The 23259-nt window shown below is 47.2% G+C and overlaps 1 protein-coding gene across 2 annotated transcripts in view; it reads left to right on the forward strand.

Annotated features, from left to right (window-relative positions):
- The window catches only part of MDGA1 (MAM domain containing glycosylphosphatidylinositol anchor 1), a 141969-nt gene that overhangs the window by 56526 nt on the left and 62184 nt on the right, over positions 1 to 23259 (forward strand). For both annotated transcript variants that reach the window (XM_086744311.1, XM_086744312.1), the window contains exons 6-8: positions 4758 to 5027; positions 5429 to 5758; positions 8944 to 9237. In XM_086744311.1, the coding sequence (XP_086600437.1) occupies positions 4758 to 5027; positions 5429 to 5758; positions 8944 to 9237 (894 nt within the window). The remainder of the gene's footprint in view (positions 1 to 4757; positions 5028 to 5428; positions 5759 to 8943; positions 9238 to 23259) is intronic.

The following is a 23259-nucleotide window of genomic DNA, read 5'->3' on the forward strand; positions in this document are numbered from 1 at the left end:
CAAATAATTCATTTCTGTGTGACTCTGGCCTGGTTTGCCAGGCTGTGCTCTCAGCACCTCCCAGCTAATGGGCTCCGCTGGCTCCGATGTTTGTGGAAAACAAATATCTCCAGTGCCTTCCCAATAAATGAGTTTTACACTGATATTCATACTGGCAGTGCTTGAGTGTGCCTCCAGTTGCAAACAGAATCAGTTTGGTGCCTCTTGCTTGACCTGCAATAACTGACTGAAAACTGAGTATCATGTACTAAATACTTGCAAGGACCTGATTGCAACCTATCCATTAAAAAAACAAACAAACAAAACCCCAAACCAAAACTACACCCACAGAAACACGTCACCCACAAAGCCTCCCCATATATTGAATAATTTCAAATAATAAGTAGATGTCAGGAAATCACTTCCGGCCCTGGAGTGTTCCATGATCAGGAGGAAAGGCATTGTAGTTGTTTGAATTATTCACCTCTCTAATGTAACACAAGGAGTTTGCATCCCTTGTGTCATCTCTGTGCAGTGGAAACAGAACTCTTTTGATGTTGCCAACTGTTGATGGGATATTGTTGATGCTGTATAAATTATGTTTATTGATCTGACTTGAGCCCATGGTGCTGAACAATAGTTGCATCATTTTATGTAGAAAGAAGAAAAATAATAAGTTTAAGAAAGTGAACTATAGCAAATGTCAGAAAAAAAATATTCTCTGTGTAGTAAGATCTCTGAACGTGTCTCGAGCAATTCACACCACTGCCTGAATTTCTGTCAGGATGAGATTGTAGCAAATGCTGGAATATTCCCTTTAAAAAATGATCTTGCACTCATGATGAAGAAAGGGATCTCGTACAGCTCTTCTTCGCTGTTGCATCTTTACCTTTGACGAGTTAGAAAATCAAATTTCTCTTCATGTCCATTCCCCCCTGCCAGGCCAAGAGCAGGGAAACTGTCTTTCAATTCAGTCTGGCCCCTTTACTGAATGAATTGGGAAAATGTATTTTCAGGTTGTAGCCAGATCAGAAGGCGGTGATATGGCTGAATTTACACCAACTTCTTAGGTACTTACCTAAACTCTGAATCTGGACTAAGTAGCACATACATTTAGTTATTTTTTTCCTATTGTTTAATTATAGGTGCATATTTATACATCATTACAGTGGAGCCTGACACTATAAGCTCAAAGGGGCCATGGGAACTGTTTTCCTAGTAAATTGTATTAAAAGCTGGCGGTGAAAATGAAGCTGGGATTGCGATGTGAGCAGGGTTTGTGTTAAATAACCCAGCTATATTTATAGTGAAATATTATCTGACTTACTTGCCCTGTAGGTAGTATTGTGCATAGATGAGAAAATATTTAAAGAAAAATCTTTAATTCTCTCCTTTTTTGTGTAGGTCTTTTCTTTCCCTCTTGCGCTCGTGGTTTAGCAGCCTCCATAGCCTCGGCTGTGCCCAGAATCCTGAGCAGCTTTGCTCAGGGTGCCTTCACCTTTGCAACTGAGGAGAGCCCAAAGGGTGCCAAGGTGCATGGAAGTGGATCACTTACCTGTTTATACACCCGAGTACTACAGACCTAGGGGGGATTTGGTGGGTGAGGTCATGTCTGGCAGAGAGTCTTCTCTTCCCAGTTCGTTTGCTGTTCCTCAGCCGGCTGGCTTTGGCTCCTCTGGCAGTGGCCTTTGGGCAAATCAGTCTCCAGCAAGGAGGTGTATTTCTCCCAAGCTCTGTCTCAGCAGCTTAGCCCTTGCAGGAGAGGATGGGTTCTTGGTCTGCAACCTTAATAGGAAGGAGGTTTCCCTTACTCCCTCTCTGTCCTGCTGCTCTTGTGTGGCTCTAGAGCAGCAGGTTGGGTCCATGGAGCCACAGCACCAGCTCGGCGCCGGGCTGTTGTCACCTGCTCTAGCAGGGTCAGGCTGACGTTTTCCTTTCCTCAATTTCTGCAAAATTAAGCAGCCCAGCTGGTTAATACTCCTGCAGTTTTACTGCAGCAAATTGGACTTCAAAGGGAATTGAAAGCGACTCTTTGTTTTTAATGGTCCCCTTGCTGCTCGGCAGACTCTGCCAGCAGGTTTTCTGAGCCAAGAACAAAAGGAATTGCCACAGGTTACAAATAAATGAGATTCATCTCCTGCATAACAATGTCTGCAGACTGTTAACCTCTGTCTGCTGACAGGAGTGGGAGTGGGAGCCAGTGCAGGCTGCCACAGCTGGGGCTCCATTTTGGGGCACATCATGGGAGCTTGCTACCTGGGGCTGTGTGGGTGGCAGCTTTGCTGTTTCCCTGCTTCCCTGGGCAAGGATGAGTGTTCATCAGATATGTGCACATCAAACACTGCAAGAGTCCTAAATCTTAATCAGAGCGTGCAGAACCTCTGGGTTGTGCTCCCCAATTCTGACATCTTGTCTCTGGACCTAGGCTGGTCTAAGCCTTTCTCTGGCTCTGACAGAGATGGATGGAGATTCCCAGGCAAGATGCTGCATCTGTCGGTTTGTCTGTGCCCTGTGGACCTGAGATCAGTTCGATGTCAGAGGGCAGGAGCAGCTATTTGGTGTCAGCTACACTCAGCTGACAGCCTGTTAGTGACAGGACTGTGTCCTGCCCAATCATGGTGAGTTCAGCTATTGTGTTCGTGGGCTTCCTAGCATCTCATGAAACCACCTGGAGCTTGGAGAGGACATGGAGATTCCTTTGCTGATTTAGTGCACACTGTTTCCAAGACTCCAGCAAAGTGACCTGCCAAAGGCTCTTAGTGGAGGTTGTGGCCTTCCGAAGTTCGAGGACTTCAACAACTGGCCTCAAAATGGCCAGCACAGGTGGCAGAGGAGTTGCCTTCTTCCTTAGGCACAGCTGGCCACCTCTGGTGCAAATAGCACGTGCTGTGGCCAGGGAGAGGGCATTTGATTCAGTGCACCAAAGCAATATCCCAGCATGGCGGTAGTTGTGCTGCTAAATTATGACCCTGGTGCTGAGGAGAGAGCAGTCCTCCTCGCCTTGTTTGTATGGGCTGTAATTCAGAGATCCAACACAAATCCAGCACAGCTCATTAACGCAGGGTCCAGGGAGAGAAGAGGCAGAAATAATGATGCTGTTAAATCAGGCTTCATGAATATGGAACAATGTCTTATTTTGCATTATTATGACTGTTACTTAAAACATACTCCCTGCCTTTGTGCTGGGGACTGCTACTTTCTCAGCTCTGTCTGGATGGAGCCAGTGATGGTGCTGACAAGGGCTTTACAAGGCTTTCCACAGGATGAAATAGAGAATACAAAGGAAGGGGTTTTTTTGGATCAATTCCTGGAGGGGGATGTAGTGAGACGGGTGCAGAAATAAAATAAACCAAAACCAGGTACTAGGATATTCAGAGATATTGTCTAGACATTTTTAATCAATCTCAGTTGTTCAGTTGTGCATGAAAGACAATACTTGTGGCCTGGTCTGTAAGCCCCCAGGTCTATAGAAAAGTGTATTTGACACCTGTGGAGGTGAAGGAGGTTAGGAGTGGGACAGAGCATCTGTTCTGGTGCAGACAGGTCCTGGTCCTCTGTGTCAGGCTCCAAGCTGCAAGGGCCAGCTGCCTGGTAAAGGCTTTGCCTCTCGAAGATGTCTAGTTGGGTGTGAGAGAGAGAGGCATGTCATGGGATGGCTGAGGTTCTCTTTTAATGGTATACTTTCCCTAAAACTCCTTCTTGGGATGGCAACTCTGTACTGGAGGAGGGGTGTAATCCCAATTGTCCTTGAACACAAACAGCTGTTGTGTTCCGGCAGGCTCCTCTGAGCCTGTCTGTTCTCCTTCACCTCTCCATCAGGATGGAGCTCTGGTGGTCAGGCAGAAGGAGCGGGCTGTGACTGGGCATGCATCTGGTGCTCTGCCTGACCTTCCCTTGGGTGAAGGGGTGAGAGATGGTGAGAACTATCCAGCAAACACCGACCTTTCAGTGAGCTTCCCAGCATGCTTTGGATTGGGTCTTGAGATGCTAAGCTCAATCCATGGCTGCAACTTCCCATGCCTTGTGACAATGAATATCTTGTTCTCCTGCCCTTTTTTGTTTTCCCCTTGTGCTGTTTCTGTCCAAGGCATAAGCAGACTAACTGTGATTCACACAATAGTGTTGCAGCAAGGGAGGGAGATACAGGTGCTCTTCTGCAGGGCCTGCCTAGAGTCAGGGGAGTTAAAGAGAGGGAGAACAGAAGGTGCTGTGGTGTCTGCGGAGGAGTGGGCTGGATGCAGTGCAGCTAAGTAATGCAGAGCCACAGTGGCTTTCCACTGTCCTTCTGTCTTGCTGCAGTTGTTTGCATCCGGGGTCAAGAAGCCTCTAGCCTCAAGTTTTCCGCTGCCAAATTTTATCTAGTTGCCACCGCTACCTGCACAAAAGGGGTTCATTAGACTTTTCTTCTGACCTGAGTCCTAAACTTTAGAGAACTTGCACTGAACACTGCTAAAATATCATACCTAGCTTGTACCGCAGCCCTAGGCACTAGTGGTGGGGTGTTTTAGGTGTGACTTACTTTCTGGGGCAGGGTGAGATCCTGCCTGCAGTGTTTCCTAACCATAACAGAGCAGAGTGGTCTAACTCAAAGACATGGTAATGATCATGCTTTAAGTTCACAAACACCTTGTATTTGTAATGAATTCATGGATCCCTCCAGCTCTCCCTACTCAAACCGGCCATCTTCAAGTACAAATCCTAGAAAGTATGAAGCTGGGCACAGGAGCGTGAATGGGTCTTTTTCAAGCTCAGAAGTGTCCCGCTTTGTACTATTCCAGCCCCACCTGCTCTGAAGCTGTCTGTCAATGAGACGCTGGTGGTCAACCCTGGTGACAACATCACTATGCAGTGCTCTCTGACGGGCGGTGACCCACAGCCAGAGGTGCTTTGGTCTCACTCTCCTGGCCCAATGCCTCCCAATAGTCTTGTGCAAGGAGGCAACCTCACTGTCTGGAGGATCCGCGTGGAGGATTCGGGCTTCTACAATTGCACGGCCATCAACAATGTGGGGAACCCAGCAAAGAAGACGGTGAACCTGCTGGTGCGGTGTAAGTTGCTGTTTTTCTCAGAGCATGGATTTTCAGGGTGGAGGGGCTAGATTTGCATTTCTTCTGGCTGTTCTTGTACAGCTGAGGGTGGCTGTGATACTTAGCAGTGATTAGTATTCTGGAGAAGTGCCTGTGCAAGATTTTTTAACTCCCAGACCAACACCTGTGCTACCACTGCTTGCAGCCTCATCCTGGGCTGTAGCACTATCCTGGACTGGAGAATGATCCCATATTGCCAGATGTGAGCCCCTGGGGACATTTTGTGGGCATATAACTGGGGGAGGCCTTCGAACAGGTTTTGTATGGAAATGTTGCCTTCCTGAGGAGCAAAGAGCTGTTTTCCTGTCCTGTACAAGACACTTTGCCGTCCCTAACTGGTTTTGCACTTGTGTTCATCCCAGCCATGAAGAATGCCACGTTCCAAATCACCCCTGATGTGATCAAAGAGAGTGAGACCATCCAGTTAGGGCAGGACTTGAAGCTCTCGTGTCATGTAGATGCTGTCCCCCAGGAGAAGGTTGTCTATTCCTGGTACAAGAATGGGAAACCAGCCAGGTTCTCAGATCGGTTGCTCATCACCCGGAATGACCCCGAGCTTCCACCTGTGACCTGCAGCTTGGAGATTATTGACCTGAGATTCAGTGACTACGGCACCTACCTGTGCGTGGCTACCTTCCAGGGAGCACCCATTCCTGACCTCAGTGTTGAGGTGAACATCTCCTCAGAAACAGGTGAGCCTCTCTTTGACAGCTGGGGACCTCAGAGGAGTGGTTGGCATCACTAGCTGAGTGATGCCACCACAAAAGCCACTGGCTTTTTTGAAGGACCTCGCATGAGTGCCTCAAATCCCAGTGGGGAAAAGTCTCACATCCTCAGGCAAGCATTTGGCTGAGACTGGAGATGGGTGATAGTTACAGCTCCTCTGCCAGATGTGTTATGCACCAAGCACATCGTCCTTTATATTTTCTCCCTATGAAGAGTCCAAAGTGCAGTCCAGTCTAAGCTACAGAGACTGGTTTAGAGTGTGATTGTTCAAAGAAGCCTCCAAATTGTGAAGGAAGAAAGAGGGGGTGATATTTCACCAAATTTCAAACGTCTCTCTGCTTAGAAGGAAATAAAAGAGAAAGCAAGCTATTCTTTCCTCTCTTTGGCATTGCTTGTGAGGAATGTTCCTTTTTTCAGAGCCGTGTCCAGGAGATTGTTAGCATCTGTCATAGCAAATCCTGTGAAGAGCTTTAATGTTTACTGAATTGCAATTGCAATCTGTCTTGGGCACTCTCTGTCAGAGTCCAAGTGTTATAAATGCCTCCCCCCTTTAAAACCAGGGTCAAAGCTTCACCCCATGGCTTGGTGAGGACAGGACTAATCCATACGTGTGTTTGTCAGTCACCTTGGGGACTGAAATACAGGGTCTCAGGGCTGCCTTTTTGCTTCTGGCGAAGTGGTGAGTCCAGCTCTGCTCTCCATTACATCCATGCCATCTCGTTGCCTTTCCAGGACCTTGAGGGTGCAGCACAAAGCAGCATTGGACTAGTAATTCGGTGAGGACTCCCCAGCAGAACCGTGCTGCCCATGGGTTTTATCCTCAGTATTCATGGAACGTTTCTTCTCAGTCCCTGGTTGTGCTGGATCCATTGGCCAGGCTGGTCCCAGTCTTGATTCTGGATGCTGGTCACTTCAGGCCCCCAGCAGAAGGTGCTGTGACTCCTTTTGATGCTTTGGGAAGCCCCTGTCTCCCAGCAGAGGTGCTTGGGTCAGCCTGCTCCCGACAAGACTGCACCTAGTGCTCGTTAGCAGACTGGAGATCGAGCCCTGACCATGCCCTGGGCCCACTAAACACTGAAGGGTGGTGCTTCCCTTCTGCTGACAGCCCTGGAAGCAAGGGCCCTCTCTGTACCAGCAGACACCAGCCCTGTTGTACCAGGAGGGAAAAAAAACAGGGGAAGCCCCCAATCCTGGTGCAAAGCCAACTCTCCCAACCTTGTGTGGCTGTACTGCCAGGAGCAATCTTTTTTGCCCAAGATCACTAGATGGCAGAGTGCAGTTGTGTTTAAGACTGCAAGGGTAGGAGGCTGCGAAGGGCTGGGAGACCTTGGATGATCCCACCAAAAGGCTGGGCAGTGTCTGTTGGTGCAGATACTGGTCCTTGCCTTAAAGGAGGTGTCTACAGGTTGCCACATACTGTGGCCTGGCTGATGGAGGATGAGCCCCATGTGCTCCTGTGGATGCTGCTGATGGGGAAGGGCAGGAGGACAGCATGGGGCATTTTGAAGCATCTCTCTGGCAGCCTGAACCAGCAGGTCCGCTTTGTGACCCACAGAGTGAAGACAGCCATCCTCACCAGAGTGGCGCTCCATATAGCAGCCAAGGCTGTCCAGCGTGCGGTATCCCCACGAGCAGCAACGAGCCATCTCCAACATGTGGTTCCCGCATCAAAAGCCAGCAGGTTTTCCCCAGAGCACAGAATCAGAGCAGGAGGGTGGCACAGTGTCTCCATGTTTCCCCACTGAGCAAAGCCGGGGCTTGCCAAGGTGGCTGCTTCCACCGAGCGGCCCCGAGGAGATGGCTTTAATAAAAAAAAAAATCTTCAAATGCAATTTACAGCTTTTCCCTATGGAGAATATTGCCTCTCACCAGGTGAGCGGCTGCCGGCGGTGTCAGGCACCGAGAGTGCTGTCGTCCCTTCACACTGTGCAGGACAGGGTGTGATGAGATTCCCCAGCCCACAGGAGACTTGCAAATTGAAAATGTGGCCTCCCTCTTGCATAGGGAGGTCACTGCAGAGGGAGATCGGGCTGGAGCCATCCTAAATATGCTCTTAAAGCAGCTGTGGGCTTTAACATGTGCAATTACTTTAGCACAGTCTCCTTTGCTGGAGCTGAATTGAGCTAACATTGGTCAGACCAGCTTGTTACAGCCTCTGTAGTTCTGAACTTTTGATTTAAATGGAAACGAAATACGTGGCCCTTGCAGTTATGGAAGTGTCAATCCAAGTGTCGTTGGTGTCAGCAGGAAGGGCTGAAAAAGGAGCTTTCAGAAAATGATTGTGGCCGTATTTACCTCACTTGAACTATTAACTCTGAAGCCTAATACAAATAAAATGTCAATATTAGATGGGATTTAGCACAAACGTCCCCTTCCTGGGTTCTTGGTGGAGTTGGGGATGTGAACAGCAAACCGTTTCCACCAACACCTCTGCTCCCTTTAGCTGCAGTCACTGGGTTTCTTTTGAGCCTTGTTTATCAGCAAAGCTTTGTTTGTCAGTTGATAGCTGGGTATTTCTTGAGCGTTACTGCGCCTCCAGCTCCAGCCCTGCATCGGCAGCAGTTCTACTAAATGAGCTGTTCCCAGCCTGGCCTGGAAGGGATGTAAACCCAAAGCAGGCAAAGACACCTAACAGACCTGGGTCCTTGCTGTGGTTTAGGAGTGAACAGGGGTCCTGGATGTCTGATAAGGCTGGAGATGCGCTCTGTGAGCACCAATCCTATATGTCTTGGTTTCAGTCTGATGGAACTAGATACTTTGGCAGATACAACTTCTGTTTCTTGGCCAAAAGACTGCAGTACCATTTGGGAAATTCACTGTCCAGAAACAGAGAAACTTTCGCCTTTGCGTTCATCTGTGCTAGCCCTGCTGCTGGACAGCATTTTGCAACCAGAGGGATGGGAGCTGGGAGAATGTCCCAGTACAGCTGGTACTTGCCATTGACATTGAGATACGTTGTTGGGTCTTACTTGATGCCCTGCAGCTCTAGAACCTGTAGGATGCTTCAGTGCTCAGTGTGTTCCTATAGGGGTAGCACTCTTTCAAGTGGTAACCTTTGGAGTTCAGGGCTCTCGAATGCAAGCATCTTGAGAATGTTCCTTGCTCACTGAAAACTCAATGTAAAATTATTCCCTTCCTGTCTCCCTTTTAGTGCCACCAACCATCAGTGTCCCTAAGGGTCAGTCCACCATCACTGTCCGGGAGGGCTCCAGGGCTGAGCTGCAGTGCGAAGTTCGAGGGAAGCCCAAGCCACCCATCATTTGGTCTCGGGTAGATAAGGAAACTCCCATGCCTTCAGGGACAATGACAATGGAGACATATGATGGGAAGCTGCGCCTGGAGAGTGTGAGCCGAGAAATGAGTGGGACCTATAAGTGTCAGACAGCCAGATACAACGGCTTTAACATCAGACCTCGAGAAGCCCTGGTGCAGCTCAACATACAGTGTGAGTACAACCACCCAGTACTGGAACACCTGTCTGAATGTCTGTGTGCACAAAAGCCTGTGGGCTGCACGGGGCTGAAACACTCACTGCTGCTTTTGGGCAGAGCTGACCTTTCTTACTGGGCTGAGCAGACACATCTCTTTTGTCCGGGGACCTTCGAACCGTTTATATTTGGTTTGGCTACACAAGGCTGAGGGCAGGATGCTGTATGGCCAGCGTGTGGCAAGTGGAAGGGAGAAGTGTGGTATGTGTTTGTACCCAGTGCTTTCCATTTCCCTGCCAGTGGGTGAGTGCAGAACAGCAGTTTTACTGGGTGTGCATTTGTGTGCGTTACATGTATGTAAAATACCATCAGGGTATGTTAGTAAGATTGTAAAGTCAAGCACTCAAAAGGTAGCAAATAAATGTTAATTAAACAATTTCCACCTCACAACCCTTTCTGAAACTTAGTTACGCCGGCTGTCGTTTCTGGACATGCCTGAACTATTTTGCCTGAAAAGCAGCACTAGGCAGACCCGAATGGGGACTGCATAATCCCAAATGGTTTCCATGTGGTAAAGCCTTAAGTAACAGAAAACTGATTCTTCGCGTGTGGTGTATTGAGTGATTTCAGTGATGCATTGTGTTCCCAGCCCCGCTTGAAGTCAGTATCTGTGCACAAAGGTGAACGTAGAGGGAGGGATGCTGCTTGTGTCTGGGTTGGGTGACTGTCTCCGTCCTTTCCCTGCAGTGGTTTCTCCCTCCAGAGGAGTGAGTGCCTCCTCAGCTCCCATCCTGTTGAGGTGTGTTTTGACATGTGGAGTCTGTGTTCTCTCCTTCAAGATTTTGAATCAGACAGGGGGAAAGCAGCTGGGTAAAATGCCTTGATCTGGAAGCTGTGACCATGGCAGTAGCCCTCCCTGCAGCCCTCATCCCATTGGGACAGCGTGGTTGCTGAACTCCCACAGATTCCTCTGAGCAGTGCGGATCTGGCAGGCGTGGGATGGGTAGGGAGCAGGTTAATTTGCACCCAGGCGCGCTGCCTCTGGGCTTACTGACAAGGCTCCACGCACAGCACAGCAGCGCTCATTAGACATGCTGCCGTGCTCCTCCCAGGCTCACTCCCCAGGAAGAAGAGAAGTGAGATTGGAGAGGATAACCTGGCTGAAGACAACCAGACACGGTACTGCTGACAGATGTGAGCTGCTGGGAGCACAGCGGTAATGGAGGTGTGCTAAATCCTGCAGGCACTTTGAGTATTCAAAGATCCCCTTGTAAAATTATCTCTAGCCATTCAGGAGCATGGCAGGAATTAAATAGCAGGATCAGGACAGGGAAATGTGTGCAGATTTCCTTGCAGGTAGGTATGTGTGGAGAAGCTTCCCTTAAGCAGGGTGGAAATGTGTGTCTTGGTTTAAGCTGTTTTGGAAGGCAGCCTGGGTCAGGCGTATGGGGCATGGCACGACATGGCAGGGAGGGTGACTCTTGGTCATCCCAGGAACTGATGGGAGTTGCAGCAAAATCTCACTCTGGAGCAGGGAACTGTCAGACTTGCTGGTATGCCTGGTTTGGTGTTCATGTTTGAAAGCTGTGTGGTCCTCGCTGACCCTCATTGCCCCTGCAGAGGGAGCAGCAGGGCTGAACCTGGGATGAGTTTAGGCTTACTGAGTAGTCCGGAAGGGAATCACAGCCCTAACTCTTGGGCTGGAGAGGGAGGACATGACTTCCCACTCGAGAAAGATGGTAGGTACAACCCAGAAGCTGTTCTGGAGCAGAGCCTTTGATGTGACCCCGAAGAAGGCAAAGATGTGATGAACTTCTGAGTGAAGAGCAACTCAACATACTCTTCCTATAGCCTTTGCAAGGCCAAACAATGCTTTATGGTGATCTTGTCCAAGTAGTGGTGACGTAGTCCACGCAGCAACCTACCCAGATGGCCCCCTTCCCTTCTCCATCAGTTCAGCATACCTTTAGTTGGAGTTGGGTGCATACTGAGCATTTGTACACCTGAGCTGCTGCCTGGAAATTGTGGAAGGGGCTTACAGTGGCACTGCCTGAGCAGGCAGCTTTGGTTTCGGGGCTGTCAGTTTTCTCTTTCCATCAGCATGAAAAACAAACTGCAAAAGCAAGGAAGTAGGGCAAGAACTGCCCTCATCCCTTGTACGGGCTCCCTCCTTTCCCCCCTGCACAAAAAAAAGCCCAGCAAACAACACGGTCCCTGTTTGTCCCGCTCCCCCTTGTTCACACAGCTGGAAGGTGGGTGCCATGGCAGGAGCCGCTGTGGTTAACCAAAACGCTGCTCTCCAGCCTGGGTAGCTCATTAGTCGGGTGGCTTGCTCTGGAATTCTCAACTTGTTGGAAATGGGGATCGTGTGGCTCCTGCTGCCTCTGTGATGAGCGCTTCCCCTGCCTCCTGTGGCCCACACATCCCACCAGAGAGCCGCTGAGGTGGTGTGCATGTCCACATGTCCATGCGTGTGTGTGTGCATGCAGGCGCGCCTGTTCACGTGTTGATGTGAGCTCCTTTTGAACAGGCTCACTCAAGGGAAGAGCAAATCCTGGGTGATAATGTGGTTGTTTCTCTGATTTGCTCCAAAGCTAAAGTTGCAAAATCAATACAGCAGATCTGATTAGATGTCAGAACCTGTTTCTGTGTTTCTCTCTTTTATTTTTCTTCCCTCCCCCTCATGCATGTAGTGCTGTATTGTAACAGAGTAGCTCAGAAATAGGCTTTGCCAACTGCACTGCAGTAGTGCAAAGAGAATGAGAAGACAAAAAGAACAAGTCAGCTGCCAAAAAAAAGGGCTTTTTGTTATCTTTTGTATTTTGCAAGCAGAAAAAGTTGCTCTCCTTTTATCTTATGAGCTGTAATTGTCTATCATCAGCTCTCTGACAGGCTGAATGGTCTGTTCCCTGGACTTCTTGCTATGAACTGTAGAGCTTTGAAAGATTGATAAGTTCATGAAAGTCCTTGCAGCCTTATAGCTCTGTGGTGAGGATGAAGAAATGTTACATGCTGGTTAGAGCGAGAAATTGGACTTGTCAGAACTCCTGGGAATCTGGCTACCACGTGAAGTGACAATTGCTTGTCGTCTTTTCCCATATCTTCAAAACAGGAATAAAACTGACCCATCTCTTCAAGGATTTGTGAGGCATAATGAACAGAGGACTTTGAAATCTTGGAAGAAAAATAGTAATGGAAGGGCAGAGTGTTGTTGTTAATAATATCAGTGCTATTGCTAATGCTGTTGTCAAGGCTTTTTTCAGGACCAGGTACTCGTTCAAGAAAAAAGCAGAAAAATGAATCCTCCGCAGAAGTGGGTTTAAAATCAGGGCTGGGTCACTCTGTGCAGGTGAGATAGCATAAGGCTGTAAAACGCATACTGGAAAATGTGCAGCACTCTGAGTTTTGTAATACAAAGTGTCATTTGAGCCAATATATGTGAAAGGAGGACAGAAAGGCAGTGTGTGTGTGTGGATCAGTGAAAAGGATGGTACCCAGATACAAATTTAGCAAGTACATAATAACAAGTTGCAAAAATACATTAGCCATGTATCCTAAAAGCCTGTTTAAAATAGCATTTCCATGAATTACAAACATTAGTAGTGACTTGGGATGGGGCTCTAGCAACTTGATCTGGTTGAAGGTGTCCCTGCTCCTTGCAGGGGGATTGGACTAGATGACCTTTAAAGGTCCCTTCCAACCCAAACTATTCTGTGATTCTATGACTCTAAACTCTAGCTGTTGCTAGAACTGGCCTTTGAGATAACTGTCTTATCATGGTGAAAGTTACATTTGCTCTGTTAGAGCCTCATTTAACAGTGTGGTGTAAATTGCAATCCTAGTACGTTGTCATATTTGAATGATGTTGTGTCAGCTCTGATGCTTTGTCAGTCCTGAACAGCGTGTTGTAAACTACAGGACAGATCAGTCAAAGTCCAGCTCAACCTTGCCCTCCTCATCACATCTGATCCTTGATACATCTGCTCCAGTGTTTTCCCACAGAAAGGTTTATCCTCCCTCACAGCACTCACTACTTGCTGTCTCAGGACTTGCTTGATCACCTGAATGGGCTCTCCCTCTTTGGGTAATGACCAAAGCCTGGTAGCAGAGCACTCTTAGTCTCCTCTGTTGAGATATGTTAATTAGTTCACCAAATTCTGATGACTGGATAAGCAAACTTTTGCTGGTGCTATTTTTTGCTTTGATAGAAGTCTTGGTGTCTCTAAGTGCCCAGAGAAAGAAGGGAAGAAAGAAGAGGAGATATTACAAAGAGTTGACCTTGTTTTGGGTAGTCAAATCTGAAAGATAATCCTGTGTCTCATCTTTGGGTCACACAGCAGGTGAGATCTTGGCAGGAAGAAAGACTAGAAGAGGAATTAACTTGAGTGTTTCCTTCCCTGGAATAACATGGCCTGCAAATTTACCCGCTTCTGGATCCAAAATAATAGTCCACAAGCATCTGGTTTTGATCTCCAAAGGATTAGACTTATCACCCTTAAGTAGAGTTTGGCCACATTAAGCAGCAGGTGGATTATTGTGTTTTATCTTCAGAGTATAGTGAATGTTAGGTATAATCAGGAAAGTAGACTGTCGTCCTCTTTGGAGGGGCAGTTATAATGATTAACAGGACAGGAGACATTGCGTAGTCTTAGACGTAGGTGTTGCCATAGGGCCAGTGACCAGCAGGTCTGGCTCTGCCCTCACCTGGAGTACGTCCAGAATACATCCTGTTGGGGCATCTGTTGCCCTTGTCACTTAAACTAATGTTCAGGTGGGCACAGATATGTTTTCCTATTCAAGCTCACACACTGGCAAATGTTATTCCTGGTCACATGCTGTTGACTCATTCCTCCTTAAAATCCCGCTGAACCCATTGGCAATGCTGTACTTCAGGTGGGCAATAGTCAACATCAATTTTCCCTGTTATCTGTGTAGCAAACAGAAGAGCAGGGAGGAGAGGAGGGGGTGATATGTTAAATAAGTAAGAAGCATTGCTGGATCCACACAAATGGAAATGGAAATGCATTAAACTGTTTCGATCAACTGTTGAAGCCATCGCTCAATGTCAGTTCTCCTTGCTGGCGCCCTGCCCCCTCTGAAACATAACCTTGGATATTAACTGCTCCATTAAAAGCACTCTTGAGACATGCTCCTTGCATGGAGATGGTTCTTCAGAGTGGCTAGGACTGGGCTTTTGGCTCCTGAGAGCTCCTTGCAGCTCTCCCTGCCTATGTGAAGGTAGTCTAAGAGAAATGAGACAGACTGTTTGTGGCCAGAGCTGAGCCATGTCCGTGACAGACCTGGCTTATCTGTCTGGCTGCTTGGCCATGTGAGCTGGAGTGTGGAGCCATCTGCTAAGAATTTTAGACTTGGCTGGTTTCATTTCTGAGTATATTTATTAGTAGGGATTGTTTTAATTTTTTCTTTTATTATTTTCATCAGTGCAGTCCTTCCTGACACCCTCCTCCATGCTGAGGAGTGCAGTTCAGGAGCTAACTTGAGAGCAGGTGATTTTCCCCCCCGCCGCCCGCCCCCCCCCAACCCTCGCAGTGGCTGGGGCTTTCCTGCCCTTCCATTTGCGCTTCAGTATCGCTGTTCTACATGGTACAGGTCTTGTTCCCAAGAGAGGGAAACCCCAGGCTTTTGTAGCAACCAGAGCTCTGGGATGCTCTGGTTCATTTTAAAACATCAGAGGCTTAAGAATAAACTGATGTTCTGGGGAAGGTGTGTTGGTATTCAAGGCCACAGGAAAACTGTGCCTTCTGCAAGTTCAGTGTTTGCAAACCTGGAGACTTTCATTACTGAAAAGAAGAAAACTATTTGTAGTCTCGGGCATGACCTCGAACCACCAGTCTGAACAAAGCCTGACCAGATCTCTGGTCCCACTTTGATAAAAATCCTCCCTGTTTATCTCCGAATTTGCTGTACAGAGGTTTGTGTGACTAAGCTGAAAGTACACACATTATTTCTGGGTTTCTATCAATACGCAGAACCCTCCCCCTCCACTCCCCCCATTAAAAGCAGAGAGTTTTGTTTCTGATCATCAACACACTGTCCGCCAGCAGTATTTTGGCTGGGATTAAGTTGCTCAGAGCTTGTGTTTGTGCACGTAGCCCTGTCCTCGGCGATACGGCATTAGGATTGCTCACTCCACTTCCCAGTGCCTGGACTGCTAACAGCTAATTAGAATTGTCAGTCTAAGGGCAGGCTGGAGGAGGAATCAGTTTTGCTCCATCATAGCTGTAAACCCAAATGGCCACGCTTCAGAGCACAGTAACAATCACAGAGGCTTAGCTGGCCTCAAATTTGTTTTAACAATTACCATCTCTTGGTCCTGCGGCCCGGCAGGCAGAGGCTATGACAGCACTTACATTGGTTTTGGATTGGGTCTTCAGATGAGGTTGTACGAAATGCGTCTGAAAAGAGGATGGTTCCTTTTTTTCTAGGACTTGTTGGCTCTACCCTCCTGCCAGTCTCGTGGTATTGGTGGACGGCTAGTCTGACAGGCTAAGGAGGCGTAGCTAAAACCTTCTTCCTCATGACCACCTTTTCAGTGTTTGCAGAGCAAAGCCCCAAGACTCTCAGTGCTGCTTTCTTGTAGCATTTGGTGTATGTAGCTTTGAAGGACAATGTCTTTCACCGGGTAAAGGAGTTGTATGAATTTTGACTGGCCTGAATTTTTCCCCTCAGTGTGTAGTGGTTAGGACTTGCTCTGCAGGACGCTGGTTTCTTCTCTGCTTGCTGCCTTGCGGGGATGGTTCCCACACACTGCCGTTCACTGAGATTTTCTTCAGAAGTCTCCCTTGCTCCCTGAGAGCTTTTCTGATTTACCTCCTTGATTGAAATTGGTCTGACAGAGCGTGTCTGCACGCTGTGGTGGCCAGGAGATACAGGAGACTTGAGACGTAAAGCAAAAGGCCCAGATGGCAGGGAGAATTCACTGGAGCAGTGGATGCTGGGGAGCAGATTTTGCAAAGCTGGCGTGTTCGGTCTGTGGCACCACACGTCAGATGCCATGTACTGGGAGGCCTCCTCGCTGTGCCCTGGGTAAATTACTGTGAAAGAAGAGAGGGTGATACCCAGATATGTGCATCAGGAAGGTGGGAGCCCTCCTTAAAGAGGGGACCTGGGTTTGCTACGTGAGGTTGCAGCCTGCTCGTGCTGCCGTTCAGCCTTTGTGCAGCTCATTGCTCATCTCTAAACACCCCTGGTTGTAATGATAGGCTGAGTAAAAGCTTGTGTGAGAGCTCCTCGCCTAGAGAGATGAATTTGTTTGTTCAGAAGAAAACTGGTTTAAATCAGCTAATCCATTTCTCAGATATTTTTGGGAGAAACAAATATACTTTCCATAAGCTGCCATTATCTTGTTTTTTGGCCAGACTCCCCAGGAAGAGCAACTTAATTTTATCAAGAGAGAGACAGACATTCAAGCTATACAATTTCATCAGGAAAGCATAGACAAGAGCTGTGTAGACACAGTGGAAGGCAGACAGTCTTGGTCGTCTCTCTGTGGACAATTGCTCACCTACCATGGCCCTTTCAAGGCCGAACACCGCATCTCAGACTGTTCTAATTCAGACATTCCTTTTAAGTTTGTTTTTTTTTTTGCCATGGCAGCTATTTTCCTGGTAGCTATATATCAACTTGTTGGGATATAAAAGAGCTCCTGTATCCTCTCACATGCTTTGTGCTGAGCATCCTGCAAGGCTGTGCATGTTTGGGTCTCGCACAAGTATGTCCTCATCTTTAAGCCACAGGAATATACTGTCGAAAGTGTGCCAAAGTACTGTCAGACACCTTCCCAGTGCTTCCCATCGTGCTGTTCTGAAGAAATCGCTTTGGTTTTGAGTCCTCTTGTTGTTTTCTGGATTTAGGCCATAGGTGAAACCACCTGTATCGAAGATCTCTGAACTGTGATACAACTGATGGTAACCAGACTGCATTGAGGCAGCCTGGCTGGAGAGAGAGGTTGTCCCGGCTCTGCTTCTGTTTGCATGGGGGTGTAACGCATGTTCCCCTTTAACATACACCATAAGTACCTCTGCCACACACGTACCTCCAGTCAGCAGGTCAGAGATGATGAGCTTGGCACAGCAGCTGTTACCAAGCTTTCTCTCTTGGTCTGCGCATCGCCAGTACGTGTCCAGGGGATATGGGAACTGGGCCAAGGCAGAAAAAGGACCATGCATCCTGGAGTGTGGCGTGGTGGGATAATCTTTGCCAGAGGTGACAGACAGGACTGGGATCTGAGTTTATGGGGAATGCAGTAGGGAGAGGAGAAGATGGTACCTGCTTGTATGGGTTCAATGCAGTGGGTGTATTTCAAAAAGAAAAGTCTGGGTTTTGGGGCTCTCAACTGGGAATATAAGAGCTAAGAGAATGGGAGGGTTTGTGTATATGTTCTAGCAAAAGACATTGCTGCTGCTGACACCTGAGCAGAGTTGATTTGAGAATCTACACTGCCATCAGGAGACATGGGGAAGGGAGATGGTAGATGGAGGGAGTTAGAAAATTGCCGTCACCTCTCATGTTTTAAGGTTGGGGTCACAAGATACGAAAAGAAGGAATGCCCTGTCCCTATCAAATTTTGCCTCTTGGTGACCATGAAATAAGCATGTTGAGTGCCAAGCTGTGAGGAGAGAGATGCCATGGACCAGGACTCACTGGAGGAACCAGGAAGACACCAAGCAGGCAAAAAAAAAAGCGATTCACTTTCTCATGATAACTCTCAGCCTCCACACCAGAGCCTAAGGCACCAAGAGATTAAAACAGCTCCCCACACCTGCAGGGGAGCATAGGACATCAGACTTGCCCCAGGACCTGTGCCGGGAAGCAAAGGCTCTTTTCGGAGGGCTATGTGGTGCCATGGCACTGTGCCTATGCCTTTGGCTTTCTCCCATGGCTTTTGGGAGCCACGTCAAGCAGCACCTGTGAGGGTGCAGGAGCAGGCTCCCATGCTATCCTTCAGCTACTCCCTGTGCCCTGGGACTGGAGCAGGGCTATTTTTCTCCTGCCCCACTGAAGAACTGTGGCAGGTGTATGGAGGCAACACACGGAATAGCGATGCCACTTTTGAGGAGGGGGCTTATGCAGGGAAGAACCCAAGTCACTCCTGAAACACTAGCAGGAAATTGAGCATCCTGGTTGGGGGGCGTTCTGAATTTCAATCAGATTTAACTATCCTGACCCTGAGCTCTGAAACAGCACCAATTACATTCACTCACATAGGGAAACTTTGAATGTGCATTAAATTTCAGAGGTGCTCAGGCTTCTCTACATCCCAGCAGATTTTTCTGCTGCCAGTTCTGTGCTGGGACACTGTGCTGGGAGGCTGAGGGTTCAGTTTTTAGGAAGGGCTTAGAGGCCTTTTGGAGCTTTCTGTGGGGAAACAATGTTCAGTTACTAGTTTGTGCTTTTCCACTTGGGCTAGTCTCTGAGAAGGAAGCTATTTTTTTCTTTTAAGCCAGGAAACAGTGTTGTCTCAATAAGCAGAGATCACATTTCCAACATGCACCTCTCTCACCCTGTTTCACTTCATATAATTCCTGATTTCCATTCCTCTTTGCCTCGCTGTTGCAAACACGAATAAGCATGTGTGTGCACACGCTCCTATCTTATCTCAGCTTTTGCTTCTGATGCAAATTTAATTGGCCTCCAGGACCTGAGATAAAACAGTCGGTTTTCTTTTACGAACCCAGTAATGAACCTGCAAAACCCACATTGGTCCTAGGAATTGACAGACATGCTTAAATTTCCTAGTTCCATGCAGACCTGTTGCATTTTGTATGATTTTGGAGTCTTCGTTTCTAGGGTTTTGTGTGATCACAGGAAACCATGGAAATTTTTCATTACTATTGACTGGGAGGAAGCTGACTTCTGAGACTGCTGGCTTGTTTGCCAAGCTGCAGGGGGATGAACGGGGTGTAGAAGAGACTAAAAATGACTCAATTTCTGTGGGGAAGAAGCATCTGGGATAAATTCCTGCTGGCTAAAGAAAGAACGGCAACTGAAGGCCATTCCAGCTGACCCATTGTAGTCTCTCAGTCTGTTGTGACCTGCTCTCGCCTGTGATGAAACGAGTGCTGTAAATGTCATCTATCACAAATATGCTACAACTCCGGGCCCAACTCAGCCAAGTGTTTGATGGGAGGAATCAGCTGGAGTGCCAAAACTAAAAGGGGTTCCCGACAGTGGCTGTGGTTGAGGTCAAGAGGACAATAAATAATAGTGGCATTAACATTGAACAGGGATTTTCTTTACCAAATGCTTATTGCCAAGAGATATTTTACTGTCCTAATCATAAGCTACAATGCAGTAGCTAATAACAACTTAATGCAATATAGATGGGCTTAATAGTGCTAGGCCTGCTGGGATTTTCTGGGCCATTCATGGCTTCTGCATAATACAAGCCCTTTAGCCAACATCTTTCTGTGCTATAAAGTGGGAAACTGGGGCTTGAGGGAAAGGGAGCAGCCCTGCGTCTAAGATGCTTTGCTGGAAAGAGCATAATGGGTCTAAAGGGATGAGAAGACGGTGGCAGTTGGCTGGGTCAGAGGAAAACAGAGCAACACTCAAAGTGGCTTTTTGTGGTTTGGGGATTTTTCTTTTCCCCTTGGGCTGCCTGTAACGAGGCCTTGCAAAAGTCCAAGTTTGTGTGGAAATGGCCGAGTTTTCATTCTGATTAGCTTTCTAAGAACCGGCTCACATGTATAAATGAAAAGATGCAAATGAAACTACCTACAGGTTTTAAAAAGAGAAAGAATGACGATTGGGTTTCCTGGTGTTCTGTTGTTTTTGGGTTTTTTTTTAAACCATTTGGAGAGGCTTAGGTGTTCCAGTCTGCCTACCCAAAATGCTGGGACTCCAGCTTCCTGATCATCGTGAGAAAGCAGAAGCTCTTTGAATCTCTTTCTAAGCTTTTTGTGCTGTTTGTCTAGATAGGAGAGTTAGTTATATGCCAAGCATATTCTCTCTCACTGGTGGAGCTGAGGAGCAAGGTGAGTTTACCTTTGTGGATCTAAACTTAGATTATTTGTACATTTTCAGTGCAGCATCTACTCACAGACTGAAGTGACAGAGAGTTCAACGTGTGCCTCAGTAAGCTGTTCCAGCATTTTTTTACTCTCATGGTTCAGTTGTTATGACTTAATCTAAGCCTGTGTCTTTTCAGTTTCCAACTACAAGCTCTGTTTATGCCTTTGTCTTCTCACATAAAGAGCTATTTGTTATCAGCAGTCTCTTCCTTGTGTAGTCTCAGACACTAGAACAAGTAATTTCTTAGCCTTTTTTTCAGTATGCAATCCAGAAAGACTTTCTTTAGCCATTCACTGCAAGGCATGTTTTCCAGCCCTTGATAGCCCTCTTCTCATTTTTTTTTTCAACATCATTCTGGCAACTGGTCACCTGTATTAAACAGATTTTCAACAACGATCTCACCGATGCAGCTGCAGAGGTGATGCCCATCTCACAATACATTTAGTAAGCTTTAGCTTAATCATCCGAGGCTTTGGACATCTTTGGACTACAGAATTAAGCTGAAAGATGATGTTCACTGGGTTACATTGACTCAGGCTCCCCTTGGAGTCGTCTCTTTCCTAACAAGAGTGACGCATTCTTTCCTCAACAGTTTTCTTTCCAGATCTTTACATTATCCGAGGCAAATTGAATGCTGTTACCATAAGCCCATTCCATCAAGCAAACCAGTTGTCCTGTGTGAGATATCTCTCTAGTATATTATTTACTGCTGTGTATTTTGTGTCCTCTACAGATGTTTGGTATCTTAGCCTGACATAGGCACTTAAGGATGGTGATTGTCAGTTATTGCACATTAAAGTGCAGCCTTTGTGGGGGAGGGAAGGAAGCAAAGCACAAGACACATGCTAGAGCTGTGCCAAAGTCTGTGCCCACTCGCCCCAGCTTGCAAACAGATGTAAGGTCATTCAGTCACCAAAGGTGGTTATGTGTGATGTTGGCTACACAGCCTGAACAGACGACTTTATATTTGAATACTTTAGCTATGCCAGCCTGCTGGCTGGATCTTTGACCTTGATGAAGATATGAAAGAGCATCAGTTTGAGGTTCATATGGGATCTTGCTAGAGATGTCTTCCTAGAGAAGGTCTTCCCTCTCACTAGAGAGATCTCAGTGGTGCACTGGTTCAAAATTTCTTTTTGAACTCTTTCAGTTAATGTGTTTTTAATCTGCTTAATGTGGGCTACATTTGAATAGTATTACATCTTCAATTAGTCTGTCATGTGGAAGCAAGCCAGGATCTTTCCAATGCCTGAGGATGTTATGACAAGATAGTTACTTTTCTTGTTGCTTTCTCAAACACTACCCAGTTTGTCTGGCAAGGACCCATAGAACTATATTAATCATCATTCATTTTTTAACTTGTAAAGTTGCATCCTACATTCATCTTCCATGAGTTTTTTTTTTTTTTTTTTTTTCTGGAATCAGTGAAGAATAAAAAGGTTGGTTGCTGTTTGTTCTGAGGTCTCCTCTGCTTACATTGACCCAGTTGGTTCACGTTTCTACTCCCATAGGCAATACACGCATGGACAGTACAGACTAATTTTATCTCCTCCGGTGTTTGCAGGATGCTGTCACAAACTTCCCCTCAAAAGCCTGGCTAGATGAAGTTTTCCTCCATCTTTTCCTACTTTCTATGGCATTTTTAAGGTTTTTATGACCTGTTGTTAATCTGTTATTCTGCCATTTTTGCACTGATGAACTCAGATCAGGGTACACAGATCCATATAGGGTCTCACAAACAGGTTGTAGAGAAGCCTGTCTTTTAGTCGTCTCTGGCTTTTTTCACAGATTTAGCCACAGATATCCCCAGATTTAAGTTCATGCAGGTTCTTAACAGAGCAGTACACAGAATTATATCTTCTCTCTGCCCACCACAGTGGGATGGCTCAGTAAACTTTGCTGAAATTCGTTTGAAATGTCCTTTTCACCTGCGATGTCTGATTCTGGGAAGTGTTATTATCTATCATGGAGAGGCTGGATTAAGCTGGATGCCATGTTACAGTGTGTGCTGCCACAGCCCCTTGGGCTGATAATTGCTGATGGACTGACTCAAACCAGGATCCACTTTCAGATATTGATGCAACAGGTGAAAATGAGGAAAGTACTGGCCTTAGTTTTTGTGTCCCAGAAGAGTCAGGAATGTGAATGACAGAAACTTTATGGAACCAGCTTCAGACATTTATCTGTTGGACCAAAATCCAGGCATCAGGAGAAGAAATTAAGTGTGTACTTCCCACTTGTCCTGCGCATCACCTTTGCTGCAGCCTAAGTGCTCTTCAGTCAACATGAAAAAGTAGCTGTGTGAGATAGACATGTGCCCACGTTACAAGGATGCTGCTCCTCCAGATGGTTCCTGTAGTGCTGGCCCGGTTTGAGGTCAGCCACAGAAGCAGCCTGGAAAATTGAATGTCAGAGCAGATTTATCCAGTGAGCAGGACTGTTAATAAATTTCCCTCTCCTGGTCGAAGTCCAGAGGAGATGGGACAGAGCTGATAGCCAGATGGGGAGGTCATGGGAGCAGGCTGCTGTCCTTGAATGATTGCCAGTTCGGTCATTGGCCTCCTTCCTGTGTGCTCTGCTGCAGAGGAGACCCCAAGCCCTGGAGAGTGATTTCTGGGAGCCCACAACACCTGCGGCTGTCAGAAGTGACAGCGTTCTTCCTAATGCAGGGAAAGATGAGAGCTGCGGGGCTGTGTCTGCTTCAGCAGCGAGTCTGGTGTGCTGCTTCTTCTCTGGAAACACGGTGGCGATGCAGAGAGAAGACATGAGGCACTTGGAGGGGAGGAAGTCCTCTATAGCTCGAGTCCATGCCCTTCTCAAAGATGGGTAGTATCATCCAGGCCTGAAGAAATGGGGCTGCCAAATCCTCTGCTGTCTCCATAGGTGGTTAGCAGTTTTGGGAATAAGGTGTAGGGAGATAATCCTCTGTAACCAGCAATCTGCTGAAGACAAATTAATAAAAATGTATCTTCAAAAATTAATTGATGATCAGAGGGCTGGAGCAC

Source organism: Chlamydotis macqueenii, chromosome 3 (assembly GCF_036417535.1).
Source record: "Chlamydotis macqueenii isolate bChlMac1 chromosome 3, bChlMac1.mat, whole genome shotgun sequence".
NCBI lineage: Eukaryota > Metazoa > Chordata > Aves > Otidiformes > Otididae > Chlamydotis > Chlamydotis macqueenii.